At 41.2% G+C, this 15,990-nt stretch overlaps 1 protein-coding gene across 4 annotated transcripts in view; it reads right to left on the bottom strand.

Annotated features, from left to right (window-relative positions):
* EYA2 (EYA transcriptional coactivator and phosphatase 2) overlaps positions 1 to 15,990 on the bottom strand; it is a 162,953-nt gene that overhangs the window by 83,985 nt on the left and 62,978 nt on the right. For all 4 annotated transcript variants that reach the window (XM_048496798.1, XM_048496797.1, XM_048496796.1 and 1 more), the window contains exons 3-5: positions 12,197 to 12,245; positions 8,740 to 8,882; positions 637 to 753 (exon numbers count right to left, since the gene is read on the bottom strand). In XM_048496798.1, coding sequence (XP_048352755.1) covers positions 637 to 753; positions 8,740 to 8,882; positions 12,197 to 12,245 — 309 coding nt within the window. The remainder of the gene's footprint in view (positions 1 to 636; positions 754 to 8,739; positions 8,883 to 12,196; positions 12,246 to 15,990) is intronic.

Below are 15,990 nucleotides of genomic sequence, written 5' to 3'. Positions count from 1 at the left end.
CTTGGGCTAGTCACAGTTCTTCAGAACTCTCTCAAGCCCCGCCTACCTCACAAGGTGTCTGTTGTGGGGAGAGGAATGGAAAGGAGCTTGTAAGCCACCTTTAGTCTCCTTACAGGAGAGAAAGGTGGGATATAAATCCAAACTCCTCTCTTCTCTTCTTCTTCTCTTCTCTTCCGTAAACAATATGTCTCACTGATTTTTATTGGAAATCACAACAGACAGCTTCTAACAAACTTCTCACATTGCATTAGCTTTTGGCATTTTAGAATAGTTTTGGGTGAATACGTCACATGCAAATACAAGACCAGCAGCAGCAGCATCTTGAGTGAAGGTTTCCCTGATGCAACTCAATGGTCCAGAAGTCCCCAAGCCAAGGGAGAAGGAATTCTGCAACCACAGTTGCAAAGAGGAATTCTGAACATTACTGCAAGAGCCCAATGGGGGGGGGGAAACATTTTCTGAATATCAAGATAGAACTTTGCCTTGAATTTTAATTCCGGAAAAACTTGAAAAACACTGTTCTAGCAACCTCTCCCTGGTATCACACAGGATATCAATATTTTCCATGCATATAACCAAAAGCATAACTACAGCATTTCAGTAAAAATCTTCACAGCTATAGGAAATGGTACTGACCGTGCATTTGGTAGGTGTATGGAGACTGTGCAGATGTCGCTGTGCTGAAGCTAGATCCATAGCTAAGGAACCCACTCTGCCCCGGTGAATGACTCAGGCTGTCTTCTGTTTTAATGCCTTTGGAGAAAACGGAGGAAAACAAACATCAGCTCTCAGTAGAAGCTGCTAATATTGTACAAAATATTTGTTAACGGCATTTTCCTACATCCATAGGCCTGTATTATTAAATGTAAAACATTTTTGTCAATTCATTTTCTTACATTTGTATCCTGTCCTTCCTCAAAAGGAAATGAAGTTAATGTTTATGTTTAAATTTTTTTAATATAATACATCAGCTTTTGGTGTTTTGGAATACTTTGGAATGGGCTGGTCACATGGGCAGCAACATCAGCACAGCCATTTTATACTAACAATCTTTGGACGTAGAGTGGGCAGTAAAGGAGCCCCCCCCACCTGCCCTGCTAGATTTCATGGAGGGGCAGGAATTTGAGCCTAGGCTATCTCTGCTACGTTTCACCAGCACAAATTTTGAGAGTGTGATTCTCTAACCACTTCCATGTATGTTTAAAATTTATAGAACACAGATAAAACACTCCTAATTGCTGATGACATAATAAAATAAATAGACGAACAACTACTTCCTGCATTGAGCAAATTGCTCCAAATTTCTGTTGAACCCAAGCTTGATTGTGCCAGACTTGCACATGAATTACAGATTCATGCTGGAACTTCTTTCTGCTGAAGAAGGATTGTGAAATCCAGCCTAATATGCTGTCATAGCTTCCTTACTTGCTTGATTTGCTCACTGTATTGAATCCCTCCGCAATAAATTTTTGTTCAGCCATGTGACCAAGTTAAAAGCTAGACAGGTAGAATGACTCTTTAAGAGTGCTGTAATGACTCCCAATTTTGCAGTCACCTTGCTGTCCTTTGCCCTAGCTGCCTCTGCCAGCTCCCCATGGATCCTGTGGACCTCAGATGTGAGGAGAAGGTCTCATCCTCTCCCTGTTGGCACGGTAGGTTTCCCAGATTTGGGATGCTCAACCACAGTATCTTCCTGGGCCCACACCTCTCCCCTTCTTATCCTCTTTTCCTTCCATCCCAGTCAGCCCTGTCTCCAATCCAGACCTCAGAACATGCCCGTCCTTCCTCAGACTCACTGGTTCCTCCCGCCGCCCATCCTGAGGTGGCCCCATCAGCTGCTCTACTCTCCCCTGACCCCCCCTTCCCCACTGCCCAGATGCTGTCATGTTCCACCCTTGTCCACCTTTGGTGACTCTTTGAGGGTCGCTGCAGGTTGCCACTGATGGGGGAGGTCTTGGTGAGGCAGGTCTGGGGTGGCATGCCCGGCAATGGAGAAGGGACCCACTGCTGTCATGGGACAGATTCATACTGAGTTCTGCACATTTGATCCAGTTACTTAAAGTATCACCTAAGTGCCTTAACTAGAGTATTTCTCTCTCTCTCCAGAATCAGAAGTCTCTATGGGAAATGAATGGGTAAGAAAGAAAGAGGGAGGCAAGAGAAGACCACTGTGTCCCTGCTCTTGGGGTCCTGTTCTGTTGAAATTTATGACATTCACCGGAAGATTTTCAGACTGAATCCCAACAGCAGAGAGGGAAAAACCCTGAGCAAGACAGAACTGCAGGAATCTGCTAATCTCTATCATACACAAGGAGGAATACATCATGCTGCACAAACAAAAAGGAGGAATAGCCTGGGTCTACTCATTTTGGGATACATTGTAATAATTCGCTTCCTGGATTTTTCTTGTCTGGACTACAAAATCCAGAAAGTGAATGATTACAACAGCACATTATCCTGATATAGATTAATACATCAAATTCGCTGGTATTAGAGTCAGGCCTCTCCAGACATATGCTAGAAATACAGCATGAACAATGAACAACAGTCATGATAACCACAGAGAGACAGACATCTATAGACTTCACTGAACCCAAGCAAAACAGCATCAAAGTCACATTTATGTTTACATGGCCTCATCTATTCAAGCAGCGGACCTGGTGTCTTCCATGGCAGCACTGGGACAGTCCCTGGTTAACAAGGACCCAGCACACTAAGCATCCACTGGATTTGATCTTTGGCTTGGGGGTTAATGTGGACTTAATTTCCTCTGAGGAGGTGCTGTGGTCTGACCACTTTGTCCTGAAGGCCAGAATGGTCACCGCCACCCCATCCTGCTTAGGTAACAGGCTCATTTTTGCCCGCCAGTGTAGACTTATGGATACACTTGGTTTCCAGACTGCTCTGTAGGACCCTAGACCAGTGATGGCGAACCTTTTTGAGACCGAGTGCCCAAACTGCAACCCAAAACCCACTTATTTATCACAAAGTGCCAACATGGCGATTTAACCTGAATACTGAGGTTTTAGTTTAGAAAAAACGGTTGGCTCAGAGGCGTGCGTTACTCAGGAGTAAGCTTGGTGAAGCAACCATGCAATGCTTTGAATGGGTGAATCATGACCCTAGGAGGGTTTACTCAGAAGCAAGTCCCATTGCCAGCAACCGAACTTATTCCCAGGTAAGGGATCATGCCCAGGCCAGGCTAGGTGTATGTGTGTGTGTGTGTGGGGGTGATTTTCTGCCCCCTCCCCACATGATGAACTCTGTGCATGCGTGCCCACAGAAAGGGCTCTGAGTGCCACCTCTGGCACCCGTGCCATAGGTTCGCCACCGCTGCCCTAGACCCACTGACAGTTCCCTTGATGAGATGGAGAACTGGAATGTCAGGCTCTCTAAAGTCATTGAGATTATCACTCCCTAACATACATCCATCCATCCATCCATCCATCCATCCATCCATCCATCCATCCATCCATCCATCCATCCATCCATCCATCCATCCATCCATCCATCCATCCATCCATCCATCCATCCATCCATCCATCCATCCATCCATCCATCCATCCATCCATCCATCCATCCATCCATCCATCCATCCATCCATCCATCCGATTTTAAACTGCCCACCCCCGGAGGGCTCATTCCCAGGTCAACACAACCCTCTGATATACTGGGTTGATGAAATGGGACCTGAGACAAATAGAGCGAGTTTGGCGGCTTACTGACAACAAAACTACAGAAACTATGGGGACACAATTACAGGACATTTATGAGGTGGCAGTGAAGGCCACAAAGAAACAAACCATCCTTGGATCCTTTAGATCCATCCAACTACTGCCTGGTTTCGAATTTACCGTTTCTGGGCAAGGTAGTTGAGAGAGTGATGGCGGAGCACCTGCTGTCATTTTTGGATGGCCTTGGACCCATTCCAGACTGGCTTCTGCAGTGGCCATGGGATGAAGGCCATGCTGGTTGCTATCACGGATGAGCTCTGCCTCCAGAGGGACTGAGGTGAGTCAGCACTGCTGGTGCTTTTAAATCTCACCACAGCATTTGACACGGTTGACTACGATCTTATGACCCACCACCTTGCTGTTACCAGAGCACAGGGGACAGCCCTAGCGTGGCTAAATTTGTTTCTCTGGAAGTGGAGACATGGGTGGCACTTGAGGAGGGGATGTTTCTATTGCTCCTTCTGGTTTGTGGGGTGCCGCCAGGGGAAATCCTCTCCCCTGATATTATTTAACTTCTATATGCATCGCACGCCCTCGCCCCCTTGGCACTACATCACTGCTGCCCAAAGTGACTGCCCAAAGTTAACATAAAAACTGCTCTCCTTAGCAGTGATGGGAACTGTGGTTTTTCACAAACAAGTAGAAAGAGAACTGAACTGAACACCCAAGAGCAGATTACCCAAAGGATAAGGTCCCATTCCACTGGCAAGACAGTTTGATTAAACAAGAATGAGTGATTATGTGTGGTTATGCCAGGCTCCATTGTTTCAACTTGAGTTGGACTTCTGTCAGCGTATGGCTAAGAGAAGCTACTTTTCATAAAAAAGATATTTGTATTTTGATTATGATCGGCAACCTGCATGCAAACTCTCAAACAGTTGCAGCCCTGGCCACGATTAATCTTCAGTGACAAGCTCTTTCTAGAAGCCTGTTGTCAATCAGAGAAAAAACTTGGCACCAAATTAATTTCCACACAGTTCTCTGTTTTGTCTAGGAATTGGGAACGGAAGAAAAAAACACTTCATTGTTCTTGGTTGCCTGCCAGAGGTGGGATTTTTCGAAATGGACAGTATCCCGTGTTACTGAGGGGGGTTGGGGAAACCATTTTTTTTGTTTAATGAAAAGGAAATAGGTAAATCCACACAATTTATTAACAGCACATGGGCCTGGTTTGCACAAGCCCTAAAGACTTCAGCCAGTGACAAGTGGTAGGGTTCTTCCTTGTTGCTAATGAGGACAACTATTCAGCATTTTTCTTGGCATATATCCAGCTATTAGGACACATAAATACAAATTTCTCCCCAAAAACCAACATTTGAACATTTTGCTGCTTGTACTGTATGCCTTTTCCACAGAGACTGAAGACAGAGAAAGATTCATAAATTCATGTTATGGTAATCCACTGAATACACATTTGGGAAGGACCTAAGGAGTGAGGGTAGGGAGGAGTTGGGGGAGTGAAATAAGAAGGGAATTACTTGGTATGAAACTGTGTTTATTCAGTTTAAAACCGTATTAAGCCATGGGAATCATTGTGCATTGTTACGGAAGCTTCCCAGGAGGTGATGGACTTAGTTTGTTCCCGGGGAGGGGGAGGGGTGCAGAAAAAGGCTGGGGATTCCAGTGGTGATGGGGTGAGGGAGATACAGAGTGGTGGGAGGAGATACATTAAGAAAAGAGGCCCAAGATAAGGTTATGCTCAGAACCTTATCCTGAGAAACAAAGGTGGTGGGGCTAGGACTTTAAACCCTTCTCCAGTACTGATGTTGTTAAAAGCCAGCTCCATCAATAATAAGCATTACAGGATTACCTGTTGGTAAATAAGGTAGTCCTGGCATATGTGATCGAGACTTGGGTATGGAAGGAAGAAATTGTTGCCTTAAAACAGTGACTCTCAACCTTCCTAATGCCACGACCCTTTAATACAGTTCCTCATGTTGTGGTGACCCCCAACCGTAAAATTGGTATATATAAAATATAAAAAGACCGTTTTCCGATGGTCTTAGGCAACCCCTGTGAAAGGGTCATTCGACCCCCAAAGGGGTCGCGACCCACAAGTTGAGAACCACTGCCTTAAAAGAACTTGTCCCACTGGAATTTTTGGTCCCTCATCAGTCCCGGACAAAGGGCCGGTGGGGCTGGGGGCAGGTAGCAATCCTCATTTGGGAGTCTTTCTCTTTTAGGGCAATCCCCATCCCCCAGATCAGCAGCATTGATTGTGTTGGGCTAGTGTGGGAAACTATGGAGAGAAGCGAATATATAGTTTAACATGAAAAGAAGAGAAAAACTCACTATTTCTAATGAAAGTCTTATAGAATATGAATTGTGGAACTGAATTTTTAATCTGGATGCAAATTATTTATGCCAGCTAAAATTTTAATAAATGAATCTTTAACAGAAAAAAATGCAATAGCATAAGGAACACAACAAGAATGTCCTGTACCACAGATATTATTTCATCTGGTAATGGAAATGCTAGGTACAAAATGTAGATAACATATAAGGATCTCTGGAATAAAAAAAAGATTAAGAAAAGTATAAAATGAAAAGTTATTCAGATGATGTTGTTATACCAGCAATAAAACCAAATATCTCTTTCAAATATACAGTGGAACAAATAAATAGATTTGGAACATATTCTGGACACAAGCTCAATTAAAAGAACTCAATGATAATGTTATTAAAGGAACTTATGCTGAAGAAGAAATGAAAAAAAAACCAGAATGTGTTGTTACTTAAAAAAACCAACACAATATTTAGGGATAGTGTTGGGATTCAAAAAATGTAACAACTGGTTGTTTACAAGCACCATTTTAACAACCAGTTCTGCCAAAGTGGTGCGAACCTGCTGAACCCCACCACTGGATATAGGTAATGGGGTAAAATGATAATTTGTGCAAAGATAATTATCAAAAAGTTAGGCAAATATCAAGGAAGATCTTCAAAGATAGAAAAAGTTAAGAATTTCCTGATCAGGAAGAATTTTTACATTTAAAATAAATATACTACCAAAGATGATTTTTTAAATTCCAAATGTTACCAATTTAACTAGATGAAAAGACTTTTAAACATGGAACAGAAAGATCAATTTTATATGGAGCAGAAAGAAGCTAAGAGTAGGATTTAAAATATTTCAAGATGAAAAAAGAGGAGGTTTAGCTGTACCAAACGTTAAATTGTAAAATCAAACTGCTGCACTAGTCTGGGTGTCAGACTGAATTATTAATCCAAGTTGAAGGAATGTAAAAGTGGAAATAATTGACATTAAAGAAGGAATACATAACTATCTATGGATTTAAGAAGTCATTAAGAACAATTCAAACTCAAGGTAAAAGACATATTTTGAGAGAAGGTTTGTTAAGAATATGGTTAAAATGAAGAAGTAGAATAAGTCCGCCAATCTCATTACTGACATCTTCAGTGGACATTTATTTGATAATAACACAAGTGATCAAATGGATGCAAAATTTCAGAGAAAACATATACATGTGTCAATGGGAAACTCTTTGGACTAAATAAATTAAGTTTACAGAATGTCAAAAGATAGTAAAACTTAAGTTTGAAATGAATCTAAAAAATATGCTACCAACAGTGCAATTCAGAACAGAGTTACTCCAGTCTAAACCCATTGACTTCAATGGCCTTGGACTGGAGTAACTCTTTTCTGGATTGCACTGTAAATATCTTACCAAATCATATTCCAAAAACATATAACAAATTATTCAAGTACATGGTAACAGTGACAAGAGTAATACATGCAGCAAAATGGAAGGCAAAGAAATATCCAGATCTGAATTCATGGATGAATAAATTAACTAAATATGTGAATATGGCAAAACTAACATCCTTTTATACATAAAATACCAATTTCAGAATTTCAAGAAAAATGGAATGTCTTTTTAAAATTATATCATAGGAAATTAAGAGTACAGTTGAATCAAAACAGAAGAAAGATTTAGGTAATATAAGTTTCCCAATAAATATATTATTAGATACAAAAAGATAGAGTAATGTAACTAAAATGTAAATTTAAATAGTAAGCTCCATACAAATTATATGAATATGATGAATGTTCATGCTTAATGGGATGGTTTATTTTGTTTTGTGTATTGAAATAAAACTTTAAAAACCTTTCTTAAAAAGAGCACCTGGCAATACACTTACAGATGGCAGAAACATTCAGGTCTGTTTGGAGGACCTGTTCTCGGGCCTGGAAACTTTGCCCCTGGTTCTCAGAATACCATATTGCAGTTACAGCAAAAAACAGCAATCTCAGCACATGTCAAGAGACACTCTTATTCATATTTTTCAAGCAGATATGTAATATTCAAAGCAGTCTAACACAGGGAGGAACTGAATCACATTAAAATCTGACAGTGCCTTCCGCAATGGCTTGCAGAACTATGGAACATTTGAAGTGCCCATTCATCTAGCATTTTACCATTACTCCCTGCTGTTTTGAATCACTACTACAAAGCCCCACTAATACTTCCAATGCTCTGGAAGGTTCTGAACATTCCACCTTTTGGGCCCCTTCCTTTTGTAGCAAGCAACAATAACCTCCCTAGCACGCGTCCCTGAACTAGAAGCTTCTATTGAAAAAGGAAGCTGTCCCCCTTCCAAATATGTCTAATATGATATCTGTTTATGTAGGATGAAGTGTGGTTGTTCTGAGCTGTATGCACACACAGGACTCTCGGCTGCTGAGAACAGTACGGCAGAGTCTCAAAACAAACATCTGCTCTGTATTAACTTTGCTCCAGTGTATGGCTGGAGAAAGCTTACAGCATATGCCTGTAAAATGTAAGCAGTACCATCTATCTAGAGCTTTTGTGGTACAGAGAATTCTTGTCTCTCTACATACCACTGAATGAAAAAAATTGCATATCATCATTCTTGCTTGCCAGTATCTTAGAAGGGATGATGAATGTGACCAATAGTACGCTTTGGCATATATATATTTCTAAAATCAACTTTGAAATCATGTTACTAGTATGTTACTCACTGTAGGAAGGTAGCCCATAAGGCTGTGCAGGTGGTGGATACGCGGTGTAAGGAGCAGCTTGCTGGATTCCCGCACTGTACTGAGTCTGTCCATATGCGGCCATCGTTGGAAAGGATGGAACTGTTACTATATGGGGATAGTATCTAAAAGAGAAACGAAAAAGAAAACCCTCAAGAGGAGTCTAAGACAAACAGATGATTTTTTAACAATTTCCATTTGACTCAAGCTACTATGTCTACTGTCTTGCCAAGTCACGCTTTTAAACCATTGTTCCAAATTATTATTCTTAAGCTTTCAAAGGAATTGTGGAAGCATTCCAGCTGTGGCACTGAAGCACTGTAAACTAGCCAGAGTTCTACCCAATTTCCCCTAGACTGATTTAGGTCAGCCCCAAGGTGGTAGATATTATGTTATGCATTTTTGTTAAATATATAGTAAATGCATTGGAAGGATTACTGGGCAATATATATAGCAGTGGTGGCGAATCTATGGCACGAGTGCCAGAGGTGGCACTCAGAGCCCTCTCTGTGGGCACCCGGAGAGTGCCCCCCCCCACTCTGGGCTCGATTATTAGCATTAAACCTAACACCTAGTTTTGGGGAAGCAGTGTAGGTAACTCTGTTAAACGCTGTTAACACACTGATTTTCATGTGCTGAACTAAAGCACGATCCTTTACCTGGGAGAAAGCTTGTGTAACCCCTATGCCCAGAATGGGTTGGCCCAGTAAGGGGGTGGAGACTCGGTGCAGCAGAGAGGCTGCAAGAGCTCTTTTGCAGAAGAAACAAGGCTACCAGACTCGGACCTTGATTTCTATAAGCCCTTAACACCTTGTTAAGGGTTTCTTTTGTGGTTGTAATGGGTGAGAGTTCTCCTGGAAACCTTCATCATGTTGCAACCTGTTCATCAAGCCCTTGGAGTCTTCAGGAGCCAGCCAACTTGCAAAGAAGAAATTGGACTTGGCAATATCAGTAGACTGTAAATAGAAGGACTTGAAATGCAACCTGAACAGGACCTTGAATTGTAACGTTAAATGTTGATGTTTAATGTTAATTGTAAAGAGAAGTAAACCATATTGTTGTTTAAAAATTGTTGTTGCAACTCATTCCAAGTACTCCCCCACAGAACCCACAAGCTGAGGTTGCAAATGGCGCCCAGCCAGCGTGGGGCGTGGAAGTGAGATTCCGAATATAAATTCGCTTTGCAATGGAAGTGTGCAGCAAGTTGGGGCTCTGATCCTCATATAACTGTTTTGTTATGTGATGTAAGTTCAAGAGATGTTGCTATGTGAATTTGAAGCACATGATTCTGTTTGGCAGTTAAATGAAGGAAGGGATTCCAGTTGCAATCCCCCATCCCTTCTGCAAACTGCTTGCTGAATTGGCAACATTTGGTAAACTGCCAGTGCAGCTTAAGCTTTTATGGAAAGACAATGTTCTGCATTCAGATGCACCAAATGTGGTTCCTCCAAGTACAGGACCTAAGTGGGGGAAATCATTGTTTAATGATTTCAAAAGTTGTATTGGTAATTAATGTCGGGACGACAGAATTTTAGTGGGGAGAACAACCCCTATGCCCAGAATGGGTTGGCCCAGTAAGGGGTGTGGAGACTCTGCAGCAGAGAGGCTGCAGTAAGAGCTTCTTTTGCAGCAAGAAACAAGGCTACCTAGACTCCTCGATCCTTTGATTTTCTATAAGTTTCCTTAACACTTGGTTGAGGGTCTCTTTTGTGGTTTTAATGGGTAAGAGTTCTCCTGGAAGCCCTCATTTTGTTGTTAACTGTTCATCAAGCCCTTTGAGTTCCTTCTACAGTGAGCCAGCCAACTTGCAAAAGAAGAAATTGGACTTGGCAATATCAGTAGACTGTAAATAGAAGGACTTGAAATGCAACCTGAACAGGACCTTGAATTGTAACGTTAAATGTTGATGTTTAATGTTAATTGTAAAGAGAAGTAAACCATATTGTTGTTTAAAAATTGTTGTTGCAACTCATTCCAAGTACTGCCCCACAGAACCCACAAGCTGAGGTTACACTTGGTTGCTGGCAATGGAGCTTGTTTCTGATTAAACCCTCCTAGGGTCGTGATTCACCCGTTGGAAGAATTGCACGGTTGCTTTGAGCAAAGCCACTGACTACCACCAAGCTTAGTAACGCATGCCTTGGAGCCAACTGTTTTTTTCTAAACTAAAACCTCAGTATTCAGGTTAAATTGCCATGTTGACACTTTGCGATAAATAAGTGGGTTTTGGGTTGCAATTTGGGCACTCGGTCTCGAAAAGGTTTGCCATCACTGATATATAGGAAGAAAAAAAAACAGGAAAAATGCAAAGGACACTGTAAGGCTGACACAAATGCACACCATATGAACTATGGAAGCGCACTTACTGTTGCATGCTCATACAAAGAACTGCTTATCAAAAATTGCTAGTTTGCAACAGGAACTCTGTGCACAGCTCTGCTTGGCTAGTATCTGTAATATTACACCCACCTACCCACCCATACAGCCTTTTAGTTTTCTAAAACAAGTCAGAAAACTTCAACACCACACTTAGAGGCCTCAGCCCATGATATGGCATGATATCTGAGTTGAGTCAGTGCCTGAATTTCAGCTGAGAATTTGTTCTGCACATATCAGATAGCTTTCAATCCAAATCAGAACTCCAAGCACTCATGGTTTGGACTGCAACGTTCACCTTAAGAGGTCAAGGTCTACAAAATCTTTTAAAAAGATGTCACTCACTATTTTGTAACATATTTTAGAAACTGTTCTGGATTCTTTTTATTAAAAAAGCATACAGTAATGATAACTTTGGAGGCAATTCCTCCCAGATGACAAAGAAGCTGCGCCTGCCTTTTCTGGAGGATACCTGTCAGGAGATAGCTGCCATTAGCAAAGAACCCTAAAAAATAGGTCTATTCTTAATACATATGCAAATTTATGCAGATTTTGCCATTTTTTAAAAATTGACTTTAAGCATGACATCCCTAAAATTACTTACTGCTTTCAACAACTGGAGATTCACAGTGCAATCCTGGGGGTGGGGTGGGGGAGTAGCTCCCAAGAAGGTTGCTGTGCTGCAGCCAGCAAGCTGACAGAGATCCTTCTCCAACCCGCCATGGATCTGTTCTACACAGCTCTACAGGCTGTCTACTTTTTTGCCAGAGCAACTCTATGCAAGCAAATGGGGGTTGTTCTCAGGCCAAAAGTATTCAGGAAGCTGACTAAAGCTGGCCCCACCCCAGGAAGTGCCCTTTGGAACAGGCTCCTGTGTTGGAGGTGAGCTGGTGCCTGAGCATCGTGTTGCCATGTGGCTCCCCAACAACAATGTAAGTGCCTCTGAGCCAGCATAAATGCCCATTACACCAGTGTAAGCAACATATATGCTGGCGCAGGGGTCATGCCACCTTCTGAGGGATTCTTTCTGTCCCTCTCAGGATTGTCAGTCACATATCCTTACTTTGTAGAGCAGAGATGAAGCGGACACTCGGGTGCAATCTTGGTATTACCTGCAAAACCAAACAAAGAAAAGCACAGTTAACACCGGCTATGGTAAACTTGGCCTCTGCTAATTGTTCTCCAAGATCTTTGTTTAATTTGAGTGCCAGGCAAAAGCAGGCCAATTGAGATCTTATAGGACATAGTTTATTTTAAAGTCAGTGATTTCAGCGGACCGTGGACTGAACGCAGTGGGAAACAATAGCACAAAAGGCACTAGATTGGCATGTATTCAGCCACTTTGCTCAGCAAGTTTGGAAGCCTTCCCCCAACTTAAGTGGTTCTTCTGTTGGAGGAAGAGCCACTTGAGATGTAGAAAGGCTCCTTCAACTAGAGGAAGATGTCAAACTTTGCTCAACAGTGGGGCTGACTTGCAATAAACTTGGAATAAATAAATATTAGAAGTTAATTTGGGGGCATTATAGAACATAGGGAGGAAAGCATTAGGTGTTGCATAAGTTCTTACACTAGTGGAAGCATGTCAAGCACATTTATGTTTCTACTTGCACATCACCCAGATCCCAGCCGTTACCTTCTTGTGGAAAGAGGGCTGAAGTGGAGCTAGAGTGAGTTACCTAAGGCCGATTAGTCAGTTTGTAATAGAGACGAGAGAAGAACCAGCAACTTCCCAGTTATCAATTTGTTAGCCACTGGGCTGCACCAAGTTTTACAGCCACTTGGGATTGGAAGAAAGGGGTGGATTTATTATAAAACACTCAGGGGTCTAGAGAGATATTTCCACCTTGACCATTATAATGTATAGCAAAATATTAGCAGCCTAGACTATCATACTTGGCATAGCATTCATACCAAGTGACAGTTAAGGCCAGAAGGAGACAGTACATATTTCTGCCAGAGAAGGGACATTTCAGACTCATGCTCTGCGATTAGCAATTTAACGTACACCCAAAGAGAACAGGTGAGAGCTGCTACTTGTACATTAAGAGAGAAAGAGATCCCCTGTTGCTGCTAGTTTTATTTGTTTTTCAGAGTACAGCTACTGAACCGGAGACACGCATGGAGAGTGATCCATATTTTCTGTCAGGATGCATCCCATCAGGACTACGGGATCATCCTCATTAGGAAGTCACTGAAAATGAGACAGCTTCCGTCTATTCAGCAATTCATCACATAGTGAATTAAACATCTCAAACATGTTTTTATTAAATGAAATATGCAGATGCACAGAAAATATACATCTAACAGGAGCTATCCTATGGGCTCATTTAACATTGGTATTCTATACGGCACTGTGGGAACATTTTTTTTAAAAAAATCCAACGTGTATTACTGCAGAAGATTTTTGTATTTATTGCTGGGTCTCTCTTGGAAGTTACACATCTTGAACCAGGATAAAAAAGAAAACATCAGCACTCCTATGGTGATCTCTGCTTCTCCCTACTTGGAACTACCACTTATCAAGGTCCCACATATTCTTAAAGTTCACTGGCCCTTCTCACACCTATTCTGCCACTTAACTACAGCCCTTCACAAAAGCAGAGCTGTATATTTGAGGGAAAACAAGTACCCACACCCAGAATTCAGCTCCCCCAAAATACAACCTTTCCCTCTAAATAAAGGACATTTGTTCCACCATGCCAAAATAAAGATGCTATACACAATAAATGGGTTCAACTAGGATTTATTCATTAAACTGAACTTGGGCTTTATATCCAGCCCTCAGTGTGGGCACTCTACCTACTGAGTTGTCACAGGCAAACCAGTGATAATGGGCAATCCCACCCTGGCTCTAGGCACGAGGCGGTCTTATTCACCAATTGTTTTTCCTATAATGACTGCATCGTCTCCCTAGTTAACTTTTGAAAATAATCTTCCTTTTACCACTACAGCTTACCATTTTTCTACACATAAATTGCTCACAAAATCACAGCAGTTGCATACATACTGCCCTACCGTCACCTTACATTTGTAGAAAAAAATATTCAAAAGATGCCTATTTAAGGTTATGGAAAATGGGGGGGATGGACAATTTCAGATTTCAGCATTTTTTATAGAATCCTGTTATAACACAACACCTTCCTCCATTTTAGCAGAACATCTAGTCATGTGCTTAAATCTAAGGGTCTTTAAATCGGACTGAATGAAATTGAAGCTCTTAGGTACATTAGAGAAAAGCATTCTATGATTAAGTAAATACGACAAGCTAGTAGCCACAGAGGGAAGTTAAATCCCATGACTAATTGTTTGGATTGCTGGACTCCTTATTTTAATGAGGTCACCAACATGTGAATATTATAGTGCCAAGGCTTGTTAGAGTTTAGTGAGCTTAAAAGATTGTCTAGCAAACCAGTGGCAGAAGTCAGGAGTTCCCTGAACATAAGGCCAAGGCAACAAACCGAGCATCTCCAATTGCAATTACATTCCAAGACAAAGATATATTTACACACACACATGCACACACACGAACACTTAAAATGATACAACAAGCGATGAAGTATAAATGACAATAGTTACAAAGAATAGATGGTAATATAATAATGGGAACTAATTGGTGATTATCATAATCTTATTTATTTATTATTAATTTTATATACTGCCCTATTCCCCTGGAGGGCTATTATTAACATAAATAATAAAAGACCATATATAATAATAAACCTAATACTGAGATTAAACAATAGTCACAGTGTAAAGTAAATTATAATGAAACAGAATAGATTAAAATTTGCAGTAGTGATTATTATTTTCTAAAAAATTATTAAGTGCTTCCCAAAAGTGAATTCAGTTCATCTGTTATGGTCATCTATCCATTGCACATTTAAATGTTCTTCTACCTCTTAACACGTTTTCAACACAATATATAAAAATGTTACTAATCATTCATATATATCCTTCTCTACTTCCCAGTTTTGAAGAAATGATATCAATAATATCCTTTCCATTTATCTTGAAATTCCTTAATTAGGTGATAGTTCAGAGATTCTTAAAGTGCTGGGGACTGAGCCTCTGGATTCTCAGGTATGTGTTTGACAAGCACAAGAAACCCAGATTCAAATGTCAACATCTCCAATGCGAAGAAGTTCTCAAGCTGCAAAACCAGGAGAGACCTTTGCTTGCCTCTTTGAAGAACCATTGCTTGCTGCCAATCAATCCACACATCGGCTTCTCTCATTTTATTTATTCCCTGTATGTGTTATACTGACAGATCTCCAAACCCTAACTATAAAATACTGTACAAAATGGTATGAAACAGCTGTCCTATCAATAATTTATCAATTAATTCAAGATGAAAATTCCACCAAGACACCACAAAGGATCCAACTCCCACAGGTGTCAAACTCGTGGCCCTCCAGATGTTATGGACTACAGTTCACATCATCCCCTGCCAGCTGGGATAGGAACTGTAGTCCATAACATCTGGAGGGGCGTGAGTTTGACACCTATGCTTGGTATACCTGATCTGTGAGATCTGACAACACAAGCATGAGAAAACCAAGACAAAAGGAAGCTGGTTTTCTACCAACTGTCTTCACACAGGGATATAGAACAGGACTGAGAATGCAGCGATAAATTATCTCAGATAACAAATCTAACAGACAGCACAGTCTACCCACTTATTTACTAATGGTAGGATTGGCAAAATGCATTTCCTAGGCTGCCGGCTCAATACAGAAAGGATCATGCCCATGGTTTGCACTACACTGTAAATGCCTTATAAAGACATTGAAGACACTGTTGGTTAGTTAATAAGCTGGTGATGCTTTTTCTCCAACATGAAGGTTGTGGGTTCCTAAC

The sequence above is a fragment of the Sphaerodactylus townsendi genome, linkage group LG05 (genome assembly GCF_021028975.2).
Source record: "Sphaerodactylus townsendi isolate TG3544 linkage group LG05, MPM_Stown_v2.3, whole genome shotgun sequence".
In the NCBI taxonomy this organism is placed as follows: Eukaryota; Metazoa; Chordata; class Lepidosauria; order Squamata; family Sphaerodactylidae; genus Sphaerodactylus; species Sphaerodactylus townsendi.
Note: the sequence above shows the minus strand (reverse complement) of the source record. Positions and strands in the feature narration are given on the sequence as shown.